The 18,627-nt window shown below is 28.5% G+C and overlaps 1 protein-coding gene across 1 annotated transcript in view; it reads right to left on the bottom strand.

The window, feature by feature from the left end:
• Window positions 1–6,764: 6,764 nt before the first annotated feature.
• The window catches only part of dpa (disc proliferation abnormal), a 48,926-nt gene continuing 37,063 nt past the window's right edge, over window positions 6,765–18,627 (bottom strand). The window contains exons 17-20 of the mRNA XM_016054977.3: window positions 17,185–17,302; window positions 13,552–13,793; window positions 10,684–10,897; window positions 6,765–7,124 (exon numbers count right to left, since the gene is read on the bottom strand). Of these exons, the coding sequence (XP_015910463.1) occupies window positions 7,026–7,124; window positions 10,684–10,897; window positions 13,552–13,793; window positions 17,185–17,302 (673 nt within the window). The 3' untranslated portion in view covers window positions 6,765–7,025. The remainder of the gene's footprint in view (window positions 7,125–10,683; window positions 10,898–13,551; window positions 13,794–17,184; window positions 17,303–18,627) is intronic.

The following is an 18,627-nucleotide window of genomic DNA, read 5'->3' as shown; positions in this document are numbered from 1 at the left end:
CCGATTGTTACACATTTAATATAATGTAAACATCAAATATTTAATTTTAAAATTGAAAGCTCGGTGTTATGAAATATTATTGGTTGAAAAGAAGTTAATGCAATATGAATGCTTCTAAGAAATTTGAAACTAAAAAAAAAGAAAAGATTATTTTGTTGTTTGCAGAAAGGTTCAACTGTTTTTATTTTTAAATTTCTTTTTTCAATTTCGACAGTAGCAGAAACTTATATTGTATCATTTGTGAATTTTTCACTGTACGAAACTAAATGAGATGTTAGTTTTCGTCATAAAATTCAATTGACAATTCAAATATTATCAGTTTAACACACATATAACAAACAAAATTAACATATATAAATTAATAAATAAAATAGTTTTTCACACTTTCATATTAAACTCCTCTTTTTATTTAAAAAATTTTGTGATTTTTTTCTAATGTAATCTGCTGGCAATTTATATATTTAATTTATGAATCCACAATTTTTATTTAATAATGCAGTTTTGTCTACCACATTATTTTATTATCACCAATTTATTTAAATAGAGTTTATGGATTTTTTGAGTTTATAAATTTAAAAATTTTATTAAATAAAGTCGTGTTTCACTACTTTTTATTTTATTCATAATATTGCTTTATGTAATAAAATTTTTAAATTTGTGTATGTTTATTAGTGAATTTATATTATATTTAATGAAATTTGTAAATCACTAACACCTTTTATTAAATAAAGCTAGCTTATTACCATTAGATTAAAATTGCTGCTTTATTTAAATAAAATTTTGAATTCATCTGTATTTTTGCTTGTTATTTCTAAAATATATCTCCCAAAAAGTTAATTTTCTAGACTTAATTAAATTAGTTATTTGTGAAGTTTTAAAATCAATATCTTATGTTGACTTATAAGTTAATCAAATCTAATGGAAGTGGAAAAAGCTTTAAAAGGGTATTTTATTTTGGTAGTTTTTAAAAGAGTAATTAAATCATAATTTTAACCCTAAAAAATAAAAATTACAATATACTAGTTTAAATAAAAAAGCATTTTGTAGATCAATAAAATACATTATTTATAGTTATTCCCATAAAATAAACAAATTATAAATACAGTTTAATATATTTTTTAATAAATTTTCCTCAGTTATAATGTATCAATCTATGAGAAGATTTGTCAAATATTTCAGTTTGATATAAATAGATAATGACTCTAAAACCCTAAATCTCTTAATGGCAAACCAGGCTGTTTCTTTGTCACATACTTTTTTTAAGCATGTAAAATTGTTGATGCTACTAATTAGCTTGTAAATATTTCTTTCATTGTAATTGTGTGCACAAAAAAAGAATCACAATCAAAGAATGTTTTGATATTTTAGAAACCGCTAACTAAAATTTTTAAGAATCATTTTATAATTTGATAAGAAATAAAATGATGCAATAATTTTATTGTAGGAGTAAAAATGCTTTTGTTATGTAATGTGTGTATATTTAATAATGATAATAAGGAGTGGTTAAAAAAAAACAGCAACTAAATATAGTGTTAAATGGTAAAAGAATAGTAAAAAGATAGATAATAATGTATATAATTCAGTCATGAATTATAAAATTTGACATTTTTATGTAATGCAAAATGAATGAATTTTAAAAATTAATGCAAGTTTTTATATTTTACAGATTTTTAATAGTGATATAACTACTCTCGAGTTGAACAATGTTTCTACACTGTTAATACATTAAGAAAAATTCCTAGATGATATAATAATTATTTCTGTTGCTTTCTCCCAAAGTAATTTTGTGATGTGCACATATTGTAATACAAATTGTATTTCGTAATATGTTTTGATTCCAAATGGAGTTTTCCCCTTTAATACACAAGTATCGAAGTATATATTTATTTTTGAATCTATAAAGTGATTTTAGTTTGCATAAATAAAAAAATTTCCAATATGAAATGATTCAGACAACACATTAAAGCAATAAAACATTGATATTTCTGTGTATAATCATAGAAAGCCAGTTGGCGTTTTCTTGAAGTGTTGTTTGTATTTATATTCTTTGTTTTATTGTATTCTGTAATCATGAAAACAGCTATAAAATGAATATTTTCTTTTGAATTTTGTTTTTGTTTTAAATTTTGGATGTATTTCAAATTTATGCCTGAAAGACTAGTGATAAATGTCTGGCAAATTAAACTGAAACAATTTTATTTCATTTATCATTTAACTGAGAGATCTATTATAAGATGTATTTAGAAATAGTAAAAGGTTTAAGCACCATGTGCTTTTAGCTCGTTGTTTTTTCTCATCATTTTTTTTTAAGGTTACACAATATAGGGATTTTAAAATGGAGGCATACATAAAGAAGATGGTTATTTTAAGTCAAGTGACCTTTGGTGCGTAATACAAAACTTAAACCTGAATAACTTATGATTTGATGATAAGCTTTTTGCTTGCTAAGATGCAATTTTAGAATTAAGTCTCAGAAGGTTAAGTCACATTTTTGAAAAAAATATGGTTTGTTGGGGGAAATATCTTGTTTTCATCTTATTTGATTACATATTCTGTAGTTGATTTATTTTGCTAAGTGAACCCAACCAATAAAGGCTCTAAGGGATAGCCTGTGAGTTTTTGGAGTAGAAGATTCAAAGTGCATTTTGTAATAAACATGCTACAAGTAACCTTAGAATATCTGTTTTTGGCAGTAAATTAAAACGCTCAGAGTGAGATGATGAGAGCTGACTAAATGAGTACTTGGGATTAAGGCTGAGGACAAGCTTGGAAAAAGCAGCTTTTTCATCCCTTAGTGAAATAGATATACCACAAAAACAAATTGAAAGAAATGTTATATTCCACAAGAACAAATTGTTAAGATAGGGCATTCTACATTCTAATTCCTCATAAATCTATCACTCCTTATCTCCCCTTCTGCTGACCGCCGTTCAAACCCCCTACGTTTAGCGTCTACCATGTAAAAGGGGGCGACCACAAACCATTTGTAGCTTAAAATTATCAATGTGTAATTTTGGGATATCTATTTCACTGAGGAAAGCAAAAGCAGCTTGTCCTCAGCATTCAGTTTTTACCTATTGACTTGTAAATAAGATATGAAGGTATGGGATAAGAGTATCCCTGTTGTCAAGATCCAATATTTTAATTCGCTCAATTATTTCTAGGCAAATAGTGAAATTCTGTTAAACTTAAACACTGATTTAATCAAATTCACTAAAAATTTGCTCCGGAAAATCTTCCACTTGGAAAGACCCACATGCTCATTATATAGCAGGGTGGTGGCATTTTTAAAAAGTGCTTATTTTCGATTTTGGTTTTTTAAAAGCCCTTAAAGGTACTTTTTTCATTGGGTGTTTTTAAAAAGTACTTAATTTTCCCTTTTCGAAAATATTTTTTTCTTTAACATTTCGATTTTCGCCACATGAAAAAGCGTACTTACACATTGTTCTATTCAACGTTTTCACAATTCCTTCAACCACAATCTATTTCGGCGTGCCGTAGCGTATTAAAGCGTCAATCATTTTACATGTTTTATGAAATACTAGCAAGTCTGCATGTGAGCCTACTAAGCTGGGTTCGGTGAGATTATTGCACTCTCGTGTGCAACTGCTGCACTTAGCAAGATATTCTCAATTTCAGACTTCATTTTCCAGCTTCTGAAATCGAACCGAAAAATCTCTCTATTTTTTTTTTATGGTGACTGATATAATCAAGAAAAGAGTTCTTTGTCAGAAACTAGTTATTTTATCATGATCATGTAGTCTTTGAAAATTAATTTGCATTTTGTTAATGTATATAGTACTCATTTTTTGTTGAAAGATTTGGCTATGTACCCTGTCACTCCTTAAGTTATCCTGGGAGTTTTTTTAAAAGTAGAGTAGTATAGTTTGTCTACGTTAAGAACTCCCTTTGCCACAAAGTCTGAGGCCGTTTGCTGCTATGGAAACAAGAGTAGCGCATTTCAGGGAGGTTCGTATCTGTCCACTGTTAGGAAGTTATAAAATTAGACACAAAAACGTATTCTCTCTGATTAGAATTTTTTTTAAACCCATATTTACATTGAATAGTTCCAATCAGTAGGTATGATTCTAATTGTTTAATCAAGAGGGTGATCTAAGGTTTAGTTTCTCAGGGGTGATTGCGAGCCCAAGTCAAAATTCTGGAAAATTTCTTGAGTTAAAAAAAAAAAAAATATTTAATTAAAAAATTTAAACAAGGTTTCTTTCCTTTTTCTCAATATTTCTTAGTTTACTTAAAATATATTTAAAATTCTACACAATTACCATTTACACATACCTAAGATGACCTGAAGAAGTAATTAAAATGAACAAATATGTCTTTCTTTCTTGAGTTTATGATTATAACAACTATTTACTGATAAAAAATGAATATTAATCATGAATATAAGCTTATAAAGCATCTCTCTGGCTCTCCCTTACAAACGAATAAAATAAACTGTTTTTTAAGTTCCACCTTTGAAAATTTGATTTTCGGAAACTTCTGTGATCAATGATTTTTTGAAACGTCTGGACCTTCTATCTCCGGATCACTGTTAGCGAAAATTCCGGAAATCCGGAGCACCATCAGCCCTGGTTTCTAGAATGTTACTATGCACTTTCACTCTATTTAGGTAATTCTCTAGAGTTAATTGATAGAATCAAAGAATTTTTGGTCCTATTTCCCCACACATAACTTCTTTCGAAAACTACTTTAAAGAGGATCAATAGCATTTAGAATTATGAATTTTGCGAATTTTATAATTTTTAAAACTATGTAATTTTAAATTTAAAAATAGAAGATATTTCATAATAATTTTTGATTGACTTACAATTGAAAGTTTTTTATTATCAGAATCAATTATAAAATAATTAAAAAAAATTTTTTGGGGGTTTTAACTAATCTAGTTTTAAATAAGTTAAAATAATGTTTCAGTTTGCTAAATTACTTCTCGAGAGATGGTGAAATTAACATTGAGTGACTTTGGAACTTTCGGTGGGTCATCTGACTAAACCATATCCAGGATATCCCCATATCTTAGGTGTTCATTCCATTGTCTTTTGCAATAATTAGTACACTCAGAAAATGGCACAAAAACATTCTCCAGATTATAATGCTCCCTCCACCAGCAAATGTTGCAGGTTATTAGTTTTCAGATGTTTCACACTATGTCCAATGGAGCATAAATCTTGATTAACCGGAAAAAGCCACCTGTCTATACTCAGTGGGTGTCCAGTTGCAGTACTTGCGTTCAAATAACAGCCTCCATTGCAGAACAGCATTAACCAAGTACCTGTTGAATCTAGTCCAGATGCAGCCAATCGTTCACCTCTGGTTCGTGGTGCAAATCACAACGTTTTTAGATTCCCTTGGACACCATTTACAGGGTTTCAACTCAATTTCAGAAAAAAAATTCCCTGACTTCTCCAGGTATATTTCAATGAAAATCCAGAGCATATTTTATTTATTCCATGCAATTTTTCATCAGATTTTCGTGGTTTCCCTCTCCATGTAACGCAAATGCGGGTTAGTTCCATCAAGAAGTCCTCCACGAAGGCAAAATTTCTCCCAATACTTGATCCAGGAGTTCCCTTGTCTTCTGGTTTGGGTTCAAAATTACAAGGTTACGTAGTTGAACATTAGTAGTCGTAAACTCAAAAATTGGGTCCGCTCTGCTCTTCAACGACGATTATAAAATATAAGACCCTCTGGATGCCGTGTGAGGGAATTTTGTGCAAAGATTACATTTCGATAAAAACGTGGGTTTTGCCTTCTGAGTGTGAGAACTACACAATCGTTTTTAATATCATTCTTGAGCAGAAGGTAATATGTCGGCAAAGTTATTTTACAATCATAGTGCATTTTTTCTTCTGTTAATTTTATTTTAAAAAATCTGACAGAAAAATTTACTATATTAATAAATTACAGACAAACAGCAACAGCTCATGAACTCAAAGGAAAGCTCTTCCTGATAACCTTTATATGGAATTCTTTAAAAATATGTTCTGAAAACAAAAGTTTTAAAAATTTGATGTGAATAAAATTTTGCTGATATAAAAATAATAATTATATCTAGTATGTTCTGCATTTATATTTGCTGAAACCCTACCTAAAATAAGCAAATTAATATTTAAGGGACAAGAAATAAAAACATTGTCAAATCACTAGAGAGAAAGACAGATTGAAAATATCAATGACAATTTGGTTTTCCAATAAAACTAAAAGGTGTTGAAAAATAAGTAACGGTTCTAATTTCCTGTTTCTTTCAGCATTGAAACAGGCCTTAATCATTTTAGCCCTGCTTTTTTGTGAAGTGAAGTGCTAGATTTTCACAAATATTAATATAATACCTCAAAGTGCATACTTTTTTGACAAGGATTTCAAAAACATATGTTACACAAAAGTGTGTGATTATGAACATACTTAGGCTGATGATAAAAAAATTTAAATAACTAAAGCAGGGTGCCTAGCCAGAATTTTCAACAAAAAATAAGTACCTTTTAAGCACTCAAAAATATTTTTAATCACTTTAAAAAAAAATCACAATTAGGATCTGTGCAGTAATAATTTTTTTCTCTCTAGTGTTTAAAATTCTTAATTTATAAACATAAAATCAATAAAGTTAAGCACTTTTTGCAAGCCCCATATAAAAAAAAAGCACCTTTGAAAAAGGTAAATCAAAAATAAGCACTTTTTAAAAATGCTACACAACATGTTAAGAGTAAGTTCAAATAGTTTGTTGAGAGAGTATGAATGAGACTAAAATATGAGATTATTTTTAAACTTTTTAATAACACTCACAGAAGAACATACACAAAATATTTTTAATTTTTTTTTTGTTTTGTTTGAACAATAAAGAAGTAAATTACAAGGTATCAAAATACAGTACAAAACATTTATAAGAGTTTTGCAATATATAAAATACCATAACTCAGTTTCCACAAAATGGACATGATTTTAGTAAATGAATATTTAAAACTTTCAACATAAAATGCTTTTCTGACAGTCTTAGGAATTAGTGAAGAAAATTATGAACATAATCGAATTGTGGTCCTGCCAGTCACCACAACAAATTCATCATCTTGAAGATCTTTCAAGACTTCTTCAAACATATCTCGGGTGATCATCTGCAAAAAAATTTATTTAAGAATAAACAGTTATTCCCATTAATAAAACAATATGAATACAAGTTTTATTATGTACTATTGAGTCTTATCTTGTACACTTTTATTAATGTAATTAATAGCACTTTTTAACTTAAAAGAAAGTTTTAAATCATTTTTTTTATACTAAAAACTAAAACTATGAACTATTTATTGAAGCTATAGAAAAAGACAGATAAAACATTTAATATGTTAAGTGCTTCATGAAAAAAAAGAAGAGAAAACAAAATTATTTTTAAAGCTAAACAATCAGCATTATACAGTCAATTCGCTATAACTCGAAGTACGATAACTCGAATATTACTATAACTCGAATTTTTTATGAGGTCCTGACCCTTTTATCTTCAATTTCATGTTAATTATTCTTGATTACTCGAATTTTACTCCCTTTAACTCGATTTTTTTTGGATCTTTTAAAGCAAGAAAAAAAACCTAGGAGCTGATATCTTGCCCCTTCCTTTGCAACACACACAATGTCTTTCGCACTCTTCATGGAGAAGCTAAAGCTGTCCCTCTTGAAGTATGTGAACAGTGGTTCAATGAAACGTTACCAATTTACTTCAAGGATACAGTTAAAATGATGTTTTCAACATTGATGAAATGGGTTTACTTTTTAAATGTCTTCCAAATAAGACTATGATGTTTAAGGATGAAAACTGCTCAGAGGGTAAAATGAGCAAGGAGCGTTTGACTGTCCTAGTTGGAGGAAATGCATCTGGGACAGAGAAATTGCCCTTACTTGTTATCGGAAAATACCGAAATCCCCGATGTTTCAAAAATGTAAAAACGTATCCTTTGGATTACAAGTCTAACAAAAAGTTTTGGATGACATCAGTTTTATTTGAAGACTATGTAAGAAAATTGGATCGGAAATTCTTCGCTAAAAAAAAGTGATACTCTTTATGGATAAATGCACAGCGCATAGTGATCTACCCAATTTGAAAGCAGTAAACTTGCAGTTTCTCCCGAAAAACACAACAGCAAAGTTGCAGCCAATGGACCAGGGTATCATAAAGTGCTTCAAACAGTCTTATCGTAAATGGCTTGTCTGAAAAATGCTCTTAAATATTGTAAGCATTTAGAAGATTTGTAATTAATAAGCATTAATTAAATAATCGGACAATATTTTGAAAGTCCAAAACCGAAACTAACGGTAAGTCGAACTTCCGATATGTCGAAGTTTTTCGTCAGTCCAATCAGATTAGAGTTATCGCGAATTCACTCTATATATATTCACATATCAGTAAAATAAATACACGGAAGCAATTTCGGTAAATTTTATTTTTAAACTTTTTGCACTAACTTTGAATTTTAGGAGTGATCAGATTTAATAGAAGGATGACCACAGAACAGAGAAAAGTCAAGGAATTCCACCAAAATACCCAAGAAGTCAAGGACCTACGAGTCTAAAATTTTTTCTAAGACTGGTCTTGAAATATTTTAAAATCAAGATTTTAGAATATTAGTGTTTTGTAATATATTTTATGTAATCTGCATTCTCCATTTCTTGAGCTTCTCAATTACCAGTCACGATCTAAAGACATGCTAAACAACTAAAGATGCTGTACTTACAAAATTGTAAATGACATGATGTACAGCATGCGAAATAAAAACGGATCTCCAAGTTCTGGGACTCAAACTTGAAGGTTTGAGGGAGTGAACTTAAATATGCTAATTAATTAATGCAGACAATATTTTAAGTTACGAAATAAGACACAAAAGCATTGTTCTCTGAATAAACATACCTTTTTTTAAGAGTGCCACCACGCTATTAATAATTAAGTAGGAAATTTGAAACAATACAGTTACATTTTTTCTGCATTAGCTCAATTATATGCAAGTTAAGATAGATAAGAGCTTCTTAACAGACAAACTGATACAAATGAAAGTTAAAATGTTTAAAAGAAAATATTACAGAAGACTATAACAGATTATAAATCAATAATATTAAAATATTAAGAGTGCCAGACATGTTATTAAAAATTAAGCTCTTCAAAAATAGATAACTTAAAAAGTTTCACTCAATTATGGGTAGATGTCAAAACTAACGAAATAAAGAATTTAGGATATTATATAGACAAAGAAAAATCAATGCATCGAGCATATGGGTGTACAATCTCTTTTGGAAGAAGGCCACAAAAATAAAAAGTTTAGCTCTTGAAGACAACAATAAATTTAATTTTTATATTAATTGATAATAGTTTTAAATATTTTTTGAGTTATAAAAACAATTTGTCTTAAAAAACAAACTATGTCAAGTAGAAGTTACGTATAAAATTTCCATACAGATGTCCAATATTTTACTTATTTAAAATAATTTGATGCTTTGCCTACACAAAAATGAAACTGAAAACAATTAATGTTATGCTTCTTTTACTATAAATAAATTATTGAAAATTTTAATAAATCTTTACTACATTTGTTTAGAAAATTATTTTGAGGTAAGAAATTTTTTTAAATATTTTTTTTTACATACTTTATTTTGAAATGTAGATGTTATAATTTTAGTGTTTTTTCAATGTTTATTAAAACTAGTTTCTAAAACAGTCAATTAATGCAATTGTGCTGTCCTAACCAAAAATATGAACTTAACAAATCAAAATATTAATTTATAATTATAATATATACAGCCGGACATCGATTTAACGAACTTCCATTTCGTGAATTTCTTCGAGGAACCAAGAACATTTTGAAAATTTCTTCGTAAAATAACTTCCAAATAGCGAAGTGAATTTTCTATTTAACGAACTTTTCATTGAGATCCTCTCCCTATTTTCCTATATTTCAGAACATTTCAAACCTGTTAACACACTTTATGGGGGAAATGACCTTGAATTAATTTTTGAAGCCACTGTTTTAAGTAATGTTTTACTGCTTTCTCTAAAAGTTAAGCAGTAAAATCCATTTCCCTTTTTGTTTGGAATTTCAAACGAAAAACTCAGTACAAATTAAGATTTTATCAGTGGCAATAAAACTTAAGAACGCATTTGGTAATGTATGTTTAAAATTACTTTTATAATAAATGCAGCTATAATTTTATACATAAATTCAGCATTTTTTTAAAGTTGAAAGATAGTGTAACACTGAATAATGTTTTGCTCTCTACTTGCCTTCATGCAAATTTCTTTTATGGTTAAGATTTATTAAATAAATAGTAGATACTAGTTTACAAGATAAAGGTGCATCAATTAATATTTTAATTATGACTAGACTTTAGGAATTTAAAATCTGTTTTGTGTTGTTTAAGTGTTTTAAACGGTGATTTTCTATTTAACGAATTTTCCATATAACGAACTTATTATAGGGATTTAGCGACTTCGTTAAATAGAGGTTCAACTGTATATATAAAAAAAATTAGTTTATCAAAACATATATAAACTACATTGCCTTCTTAAAATAATTTACTGTTTACTTAAATAATTTTTATCAAAGAAAATGAGCACTGCTCAAAGTTTCAGTTGATGTTCTTAAATGACTTTGTCCTTTAAGAATCTATAAACACATGTAATTTAATGAGACTTACCAGATCAGATTGGCCTTTTAACTCATCAAACACTTTAGCATAGTTGAAAGATTTAGTAGTTTTTCCTTTAGCAGTCAACATTTTTCTCAATATCTGTCCAATTTCAATACGACGTCTACGTGCAGTATTGCTCATTCCAGTAGTGAGAATAGATATGTCGATTTTACCGGAGGAGGGATCAGTAGCAGACTGTTTCAATGCTTCACGGTGCAACCTGATAAGAAATGTAAGAATAAGTAAGTTCAAAGGAAAATACATCTAACTACTGGGTTTACAGGGAATTTTATGAATAATTTCAGGGTATCTATAATTAAATATTTAGAAATTCTTTATTTTAATTGGAGAAGTTGAAAAATCAGTAAGATTTTAAATGCGAAGAATCCGTAAGTGCTAAGATAAGAATATTATCTGTTTTCTGGATACACCCAGGGCTAAAGAAGGGCTGGTTCATTCCATACTCTAACCTGAAACTACGATTTCCCACCTCATGACGTCACACCTCAGACAGATCTCAAAAATCAGAACTAGAGGAAATGAAAACATAGCAGCTTATACCGTCAGTAAGAAAAGAGTCGCACTTTTCTGATAATAGCTGTCAAATTATACACTGCTAACAAATTTTTCTGTTCAAAAATACAGTAGTCATACATTTTCTTGGTATTCATTATAGTAAATTTTATAGTATTTAATAAAAATCATAGTATTTAAAAAAAAAAAAAAACACTTTAAAGTTAGAAAAATATCCCAATATATTTCCTTATCATTTTCTAATTTTAGTTTTTAACTTTTACTGTTAAATAAATGAAAGCATATTAGAACACTTTTATAGTAACATTTTGCCCTATAATAATATGTAACTATAAAAGTGTCCACATATATTTTATTAATTGGTATGCCTAATTTTAATATATTTTCTTATTTATAATTGTAATAGCAATAATTTTGTATTTATCATCACTAGGACACAAAAATCTTAAATGCTAATTACTAAAAAAAATAATCCTTGAGCATATAATAACAGAAATATTACACTTGCTCATACATATTTAAAACTAAGGCGTTATAATTAAAACACACAAATATTTTAAATAATGGCATTAAAAAATATCTTATTAAATTGGAAGAATTTTTAAGCATTAATAACTTTTATTTTTGAAGTTCAGAATTTTCTTTTCTTTGACCCTGTAAATTTTTTTCTTCTTTTTTGTTTAAAGTTACGATACATTATCGATTTCAATGGCAAAATTAAAAGTTCTTAAATGTCTAAAAAAACAAAAACACGAAGCATAATGTTTTCATTCACAGCAGGATAAATTCGTCCAGTACATTTTATAATTCATTTGATGTCACTTTTATATTTTCTGAGATAAAAGATCGAAAATTGCATTTTCTTATTTTGTGTTTTATAACAGTTTTTGACAGTCGCTATCGCACAAGCTCATATTTGACCATGACCATTAAATTTTGGCAATCAGATGAGAAGAAAATCCCCTAAAATCAACAATAAAAAAAATGGGAAACAATGAATGAATTGAAATAAGCTAAAAAAAGATGCTAGTTACATGCAAAACTATTTATTTTTTAAGCGAGAAGTTGATGCTGTGTGTCACCGCGACGTCACCGACTGAAATCAGAGCTCTGAGTGGCACGAGTCTCTTCACAGGAGTGACCTAGTCCTTCCATTCTCTCTTTAGCCCTGGGTTTAAAGTTAATGTTGGTCCATTTATCTGGGACCACTTAAATTTGACTTGGACCAATATTAAATAGTTCTTCAATGTTATATAGTTCTAGTGACTAAATTTACTTAACATCTATTTCTGAATATAATAAGTATTTCAGAGAGTTGGATATTTGTGCTAATTTTGAATTCGGATTTATTAAGTTTCCTTTTTTATTTGGTCATCGCAAAATACTACACAATCTGCACTAATGTCATTTAATAAAACTAAATATTAAAAACAGAGCACATAATTTTTATAAAAATAAGCATAAGGGATAATTTTGACACAAAGAGTGAAACCCTGAAAATTTTATATACAAAAAATAGATATCAAGATAACAATTTATGTATCATATATGTTTTATATTTACATAACTAACATTTATAATTAAATTATCTACTAAGGAAGAATAACACACTTTCATAAACTAATTTGTGAAAAAACTTGCTTCTTACAAGAATCCCGATATCGAATTTTAAAATTGTGAAAAATATGAATGGAAATAATGGACTTCAAAAATAGCAAAAACAAAAACTGTATTAAAAATTTTCAAATCCTGTTGATAAAAATTATGCTGCATAATTTTCAGATTGCATGAATATGAATCAAAATGAGTAGTTTTGAAATCACGTACAAATACAAAAATCGATGTTTGATATTACAATTGCACAAATATAAAGCGCAATATTGGATTTTAAAAGCGAGTGAATACAAATCGCAACTTTAGGTTTTATAAATGAGTAAGTAGGAATCGTGATGTAAGATTTTTAAATTGAGTGAATATGAATCGCAACGGTTAACTGTTCAATCAGGTAAATAAAATCGTGTGAGTATGTATCAGGATATTAGCAGATTCCGGAGCAGCTATAAATATTCAAAATGACGAAAATCGGTCAAACCAAAAGAATCAAATTGGTTGAAGAATAACATGCACGGAAAAGTCTCGTTAACAGGACTTTGGGCAAAAATTTCAAAATTGTAAGTTTATAGTTTTATAAGCCTTATTATAAGGTTTGCTCCGCGGAATTCCGCAAACCTATGGTCTTGAGTTATGACCCTCAATTATGAATCACATGCCCTGCTTCTAGCTTTTAGACCCGGAAGAATGATATGAAAAACCCGGAATATAATCACCACTGAAACCTACCGTTTAGCTTCTTCAACATCCATTAAATCAACAACATTTGAGAAACGGACTTTGGCATGGGCTTCTGAAAGTCTGATCAAGGATTCTAGTTGTCTTGGATAAGCCGAGACTTGGCCACGACCAGCTCCAATTTTGCGCATTTCTACATAAGCTTGGATCAAAGCTTGAGATGCTTCTTCACTTAGCTTTGGATGAATGTTGGTACGAGCATAGGCTATGTAATCTTTCAGGAGACTAAGATCCTATAAAAATTAACCATGAATACATCATTAATTTTTAAATGCAACTACTAAGCAACAATTCCATGGAAACTTGGTAATTTTTTTTAATTTTCAATAAGATATACAATAAAACAACAACTCTTTTTACTTTAACCAAGGGGTATTTGCATAATAAAACAGGCTACATTCCAAAAAATAAAGAAATGTAAACATGGAGCAAACTGAATGAAATAACATTGTTTTTAATTTTATTAAAACTAATATATATATATACCAAATAAAACAATTGTAATAAAAAAATCATAATGTAGGAACACTAAGCTATATTTCTTAGCAAACAAATTTCATAGTTTTATTGTAATCTACTTTGGACACTTTTTCTTTTTCTGACTTTTTATATCAAATGTTTTTATACAATTCAAAATTATGAGCCCCGAAAATAAGAAACTTCTTTGCTTAACTAATTGAAACAAAAGACAGCAATGCCAAACTTTATTTTTCAATGTAGCTATCGTAACTTTTATTGTAATATAAAACCAATTTTTAAATTCTAGTACCTTGGTTTTGCCAGTTTTTTGATTTGACAATGATGTCAATTTTTGCAAAAAGGTTTTATTTTGTGAATATTTTTCCCATTTAAAAACATCTTCAGTTTTAAGAATAAATAAAAAACACTTGAACCAAAGTCAAAGTTCTTTAATTTTGCCTTTATCTGACTTAACGAACAAGGGGTCATCATTTCTTACAGATGAGTTTATACAGTGAAGTCGCGATAACTCGAATCTGATGGGACTGACGAAAAACTTCGACATATCGGAAGTTCGACTTACCGTTAGTTTCGGTTTGGACTTCCAAAATATTATCGGATTATTTAATTAATGCTTATCAATTACAAATCTTCCAAATGCTTACAATATTTAAGATCATTTTTCTGACAGGACATTTACGATAAGACTGTTTAAGCACTTTATGATACCCTGGTCTATCGGCTGCAACTTTGCTGTTGTGTTTGACGGGAGAAACTGCAAGTTTACTGCTTTCAAATTAGGTAGATAACTATGCGCTGTGCATTTATACATAAAGAGTATCACTTTTCTCTTTTTAGCGAAGAATTTCTGATCCAATTTTCTTACAAAGTCTTCAAATAAAACTGATGTCATCCAAAACTTTTTGTTAGACTTGTAATCCAAAGGACTGTTTTTGTTAGACTTGTAATTTACATTCTTGAAACATCGGGGATTTCGGTATTTTCCGATAACAAGTAAGGGCAATTTCTTTGTCCGAGACGCATTTCCTTCAACTAGGACAGTCAAATGTTTCTTGCTCATTTTACCCCCTGAGTAGTTTTTATCCTTAAACATCATAGTCTTATTTGAAAGACATTCAAAAAATAAACCCATTTCATCAATATTGAAAGCATCGTTTTAACTGTATCCTTGAAGTAAATTTGGTAACGTTTCATTTAACCACTGTTCACATACTTCAAGAGGGACAGCTTTAGCTTCTCCATGAAGAGTGCGAAAGACATTTTGTGTGTTTGTTGCAAAGGAAGGGGCAAGATATCAGCTCCTAGGTTTTTTTTTCTTGCTTCAAAAGATCCAAAAAAATCGAGTTAAAGGGAGTAAAATTCGAGTAATCGAGAATAATTAACATGAAATTGAAGATAAAAGGGTCGGGCCCTCATAAAAAAATCGAGTTATAGTAATATTCGAGTTATCGTACTTCGAGTTATAGCGAATTGACTGTACTATGAAAAATTTAGTACATCCATATAGAAAGAAACTTTCTTCAGTAATTTTACCATTGAGCAACAGAGGCAGCCACATACAAAATTTTCTTTGAAAGATTTTTCTGTCAGTAACTAATATTTTGTAAGGACAAAATAGATTTTTCGTTTTCGAAAAGCTTCACCAATTTTTTAAAAATGTTTTTGTACCAATATCTAAATTAAAATTCATTAATAAAAGCCCTTCATTATAAAAAATTTTATGCTTTTAAACCTAAAACCACTAAGTATGACAACTACCAAGTTTTTAAAATAAGGGCCTAATGGTATGATGAAGGGGGGGGGGGGGAAATCAAGCAATTTTTTAGTACTGTATACACACAACGAATTATTTTTAAAAACAGCAAATGGCAAAATAATAAAATACACCATTTATTCCAGTAGAGTACAGAAAGTTCAGTTTTAACAGTTTCAGTATAATTCTATTACTGGAGTACTGAAAAATTGATATCAGTTTGAGATGGATATGGATACAAAGATAATTTTTATAGCAAAGTTACATCAAAAATAAATACATAACGAATACAATTAGTTAATATTCCTTCGTGCTAGCATTTGATTAAAATTTGTAATCAACTTTAAGACTTTATAAATCAAATAATTTTAAAGTTGAGCAGTAGGTAATACTGACATTAAAATAAAACTCAAAATTTTTGTACAAAAGCAATTTGGTTCCTTAATTTATCATAAAAAGATTCTATGATTATAGTTGATTGGGAACAATCATTTGTTAAGTTAGATGAAAGAGACAAATTATTGTGAATCTGCAAAACTCCACACCATAGGATTTGTTAAAAAATTGTCAATGATTTTTTTTTTTTTTTTTTACAAAATGTCTGGAAAATTAAAAAAAATTGAACAATGTATAAGGCAGGTAAGGTTAGTGAACAGTCCCTAACACCTAACTCTGTAAATTTAATCAGTTCTAGCATTGTTAATTGTTGAAATAAAATGATGTATCAAAAATCCAAAGCTTATGATTCTTCAAGAAAATTATTTTAAAATCTGCATTTGTTTAGGTAGTGAACAGGGTAATTTAGACACACAAAAATCAAGAATAATCAGGACAAAAAGGAGTATTAGGACAACTAAGACCCCTGATGGCTTAAAAATTAAAAGTTTGGGGATTTTTAATAATTTTGTAGGAACTAGCAAAAATGAACAAGCTTTTCATGACTTAAACTTAGCAAAGTTAAGTTTATTCTTGAAGTCATTTAGTTTTATTGTTCAAATGGCACCTGAAATATATTTTAAGGAATATACTAAACTTAGCAATGTTATTGTTTATTCTTGAAGTCAGTTAGTTTTATTGTTAAAAAGGCACCTGAAACATATTTTAAGGAATATACTAATATATATATTTTGCTTCAACCATATTATATTGAGTACTTTTAAAGAATATAACACTCAGTTTTGTGAAACATTAATACTAATTGATTATGCAATTTTTTTTATTTAAGCAAGGATAAAGTTTTTTAATAAGATTTCAGTAAAAATCTATGTTTTGGAACACTGTTTTATAATCCACTCATTGATCAATGAAATCCCAGAAACAAAAATTTGGTTTTATATATATATATATATATATATATATATATATATATATATATATATATATATGCATACCAGAAATTCTTCTTGATCTTCAAGAGGGCTTTTATAGTAAAGAGATACTAAATGGCGGGCAAGTCTTCTGTCATATACTTCATCTTGTGGGTCCAAAATCAAGAAGATTAAATCAAATCTAAACAAATAAAATTTCATAGTTTAATATTTGATTATTCTATAATTAATTATTTAAAAAAAAAAAAAAAACAAGATAAAAATACTATGAAAGTTAATGTGTTTTTAACTGACCACATCTTTTGTGTAAATTGCCTAACATTTCACTTGCAATTCTTACATTTGTTCTAGTCTTACACTATCAACATACCAAAATACAATGCATTGATCTATATTAACAGCCTATCTATTGATAATTAGTAATAAATACGAGTATTATAGACAAATTGTCATGTATGCGATGATTATCTGCAAACCATATCTTATTCTTTTTGCATTCATTCAACAAGCTGTGAATTTAGCTGAAGAAAAAAAAAAACAATTTTATTTTCAAAATAACTCACATAAATGTAAGGGGTTTCTAATCAAATAACTAAATTTTCAATTCTTATCTTCATAAATCGAGAACAGAAATTCTATTCTGATAATGATAAAACTACAGTGAAACTTCTCAGGAGCGACCACTCTCTGTTCCCCAGTAAAATGGTCGTTCTTAGCGGTTACCTCCATTGATTTCAAAATGTTATCGAGAGTACATGATTATTCGCAAAATATTTTAATTTTAGTAAGCGTCATTTCCATAGAATGGAAATGCCACTTGTGTTGGCGTCATAAAAATCGGATCAATCAATAAACTTTAGCGCCAAGTGAAAAAATGATTCCTACTGATATAATTGAGTAAAAACAAAAAAATAATTATGATTTTTGTTTAAGTGTGCATTTAATTTTATATCATAAAAATCAGCTTGCTCTAAAAAAATGAGAAGAGGTTTGTTTGAGATGCTCAGTTTTTTCTTTGAAAAAAAAAAAGTTTTTTTCTTCTAATTTAACTTTCAATTCTAAATATAAATCCCTGATAACATTGTCTTTAGTGCACCCTGACTGCAACATGAGGTTTTAGAACTCTTTCAGAGATCAATAAAAAAAAAAAAACAAAAACAAAAACAATCTAAATAAGAACATCACACAAATATTTTGAATACATTTTAATCTACTTATTTGCTTTGATATTTCTTCGTGTTTCCTTATTTGACCTTTTCAGACAGAGGTTTTGATGGTCTCCTCTAAAGGTTTTCTTCAACATAAAGGAAAAAATTCTGTGCCTTCCAAAAGTGGTCGTAAATAGAAGTCGCTACATAGAGGTGGACTTTCATGGAGGTTTCATTGCATTTTCATAGAAAAAAATCTTTTCTTATTTCCATGATATTAAGCAGTGAAGGACAATAAAAATGTTTAGATAGGGAACCTATTATTGAATTATTATAAAATAATTTGGTTCCACAAAAT

The sequence above is a fragment of the Parasteatoda tepidariorum genome, chromosome 3 (assembly GCF_982258835.1).
Source record: "Parasteatoda tepidariorum strain Cologne lab strain chromosome 3, Ptep-v5.0, whole genome shotgun sequence".
NCBI lineage: Eukaryota > Metazoa > Arthropoda > Arachnida > Araneae > Theridiidae > Parasteatoda > Parasteatoda tepidariorum.
Note: the sequence above shows the minus strand (reverse complement) of the source record. Positions and strands in the feature narration are given on the sequence as shown.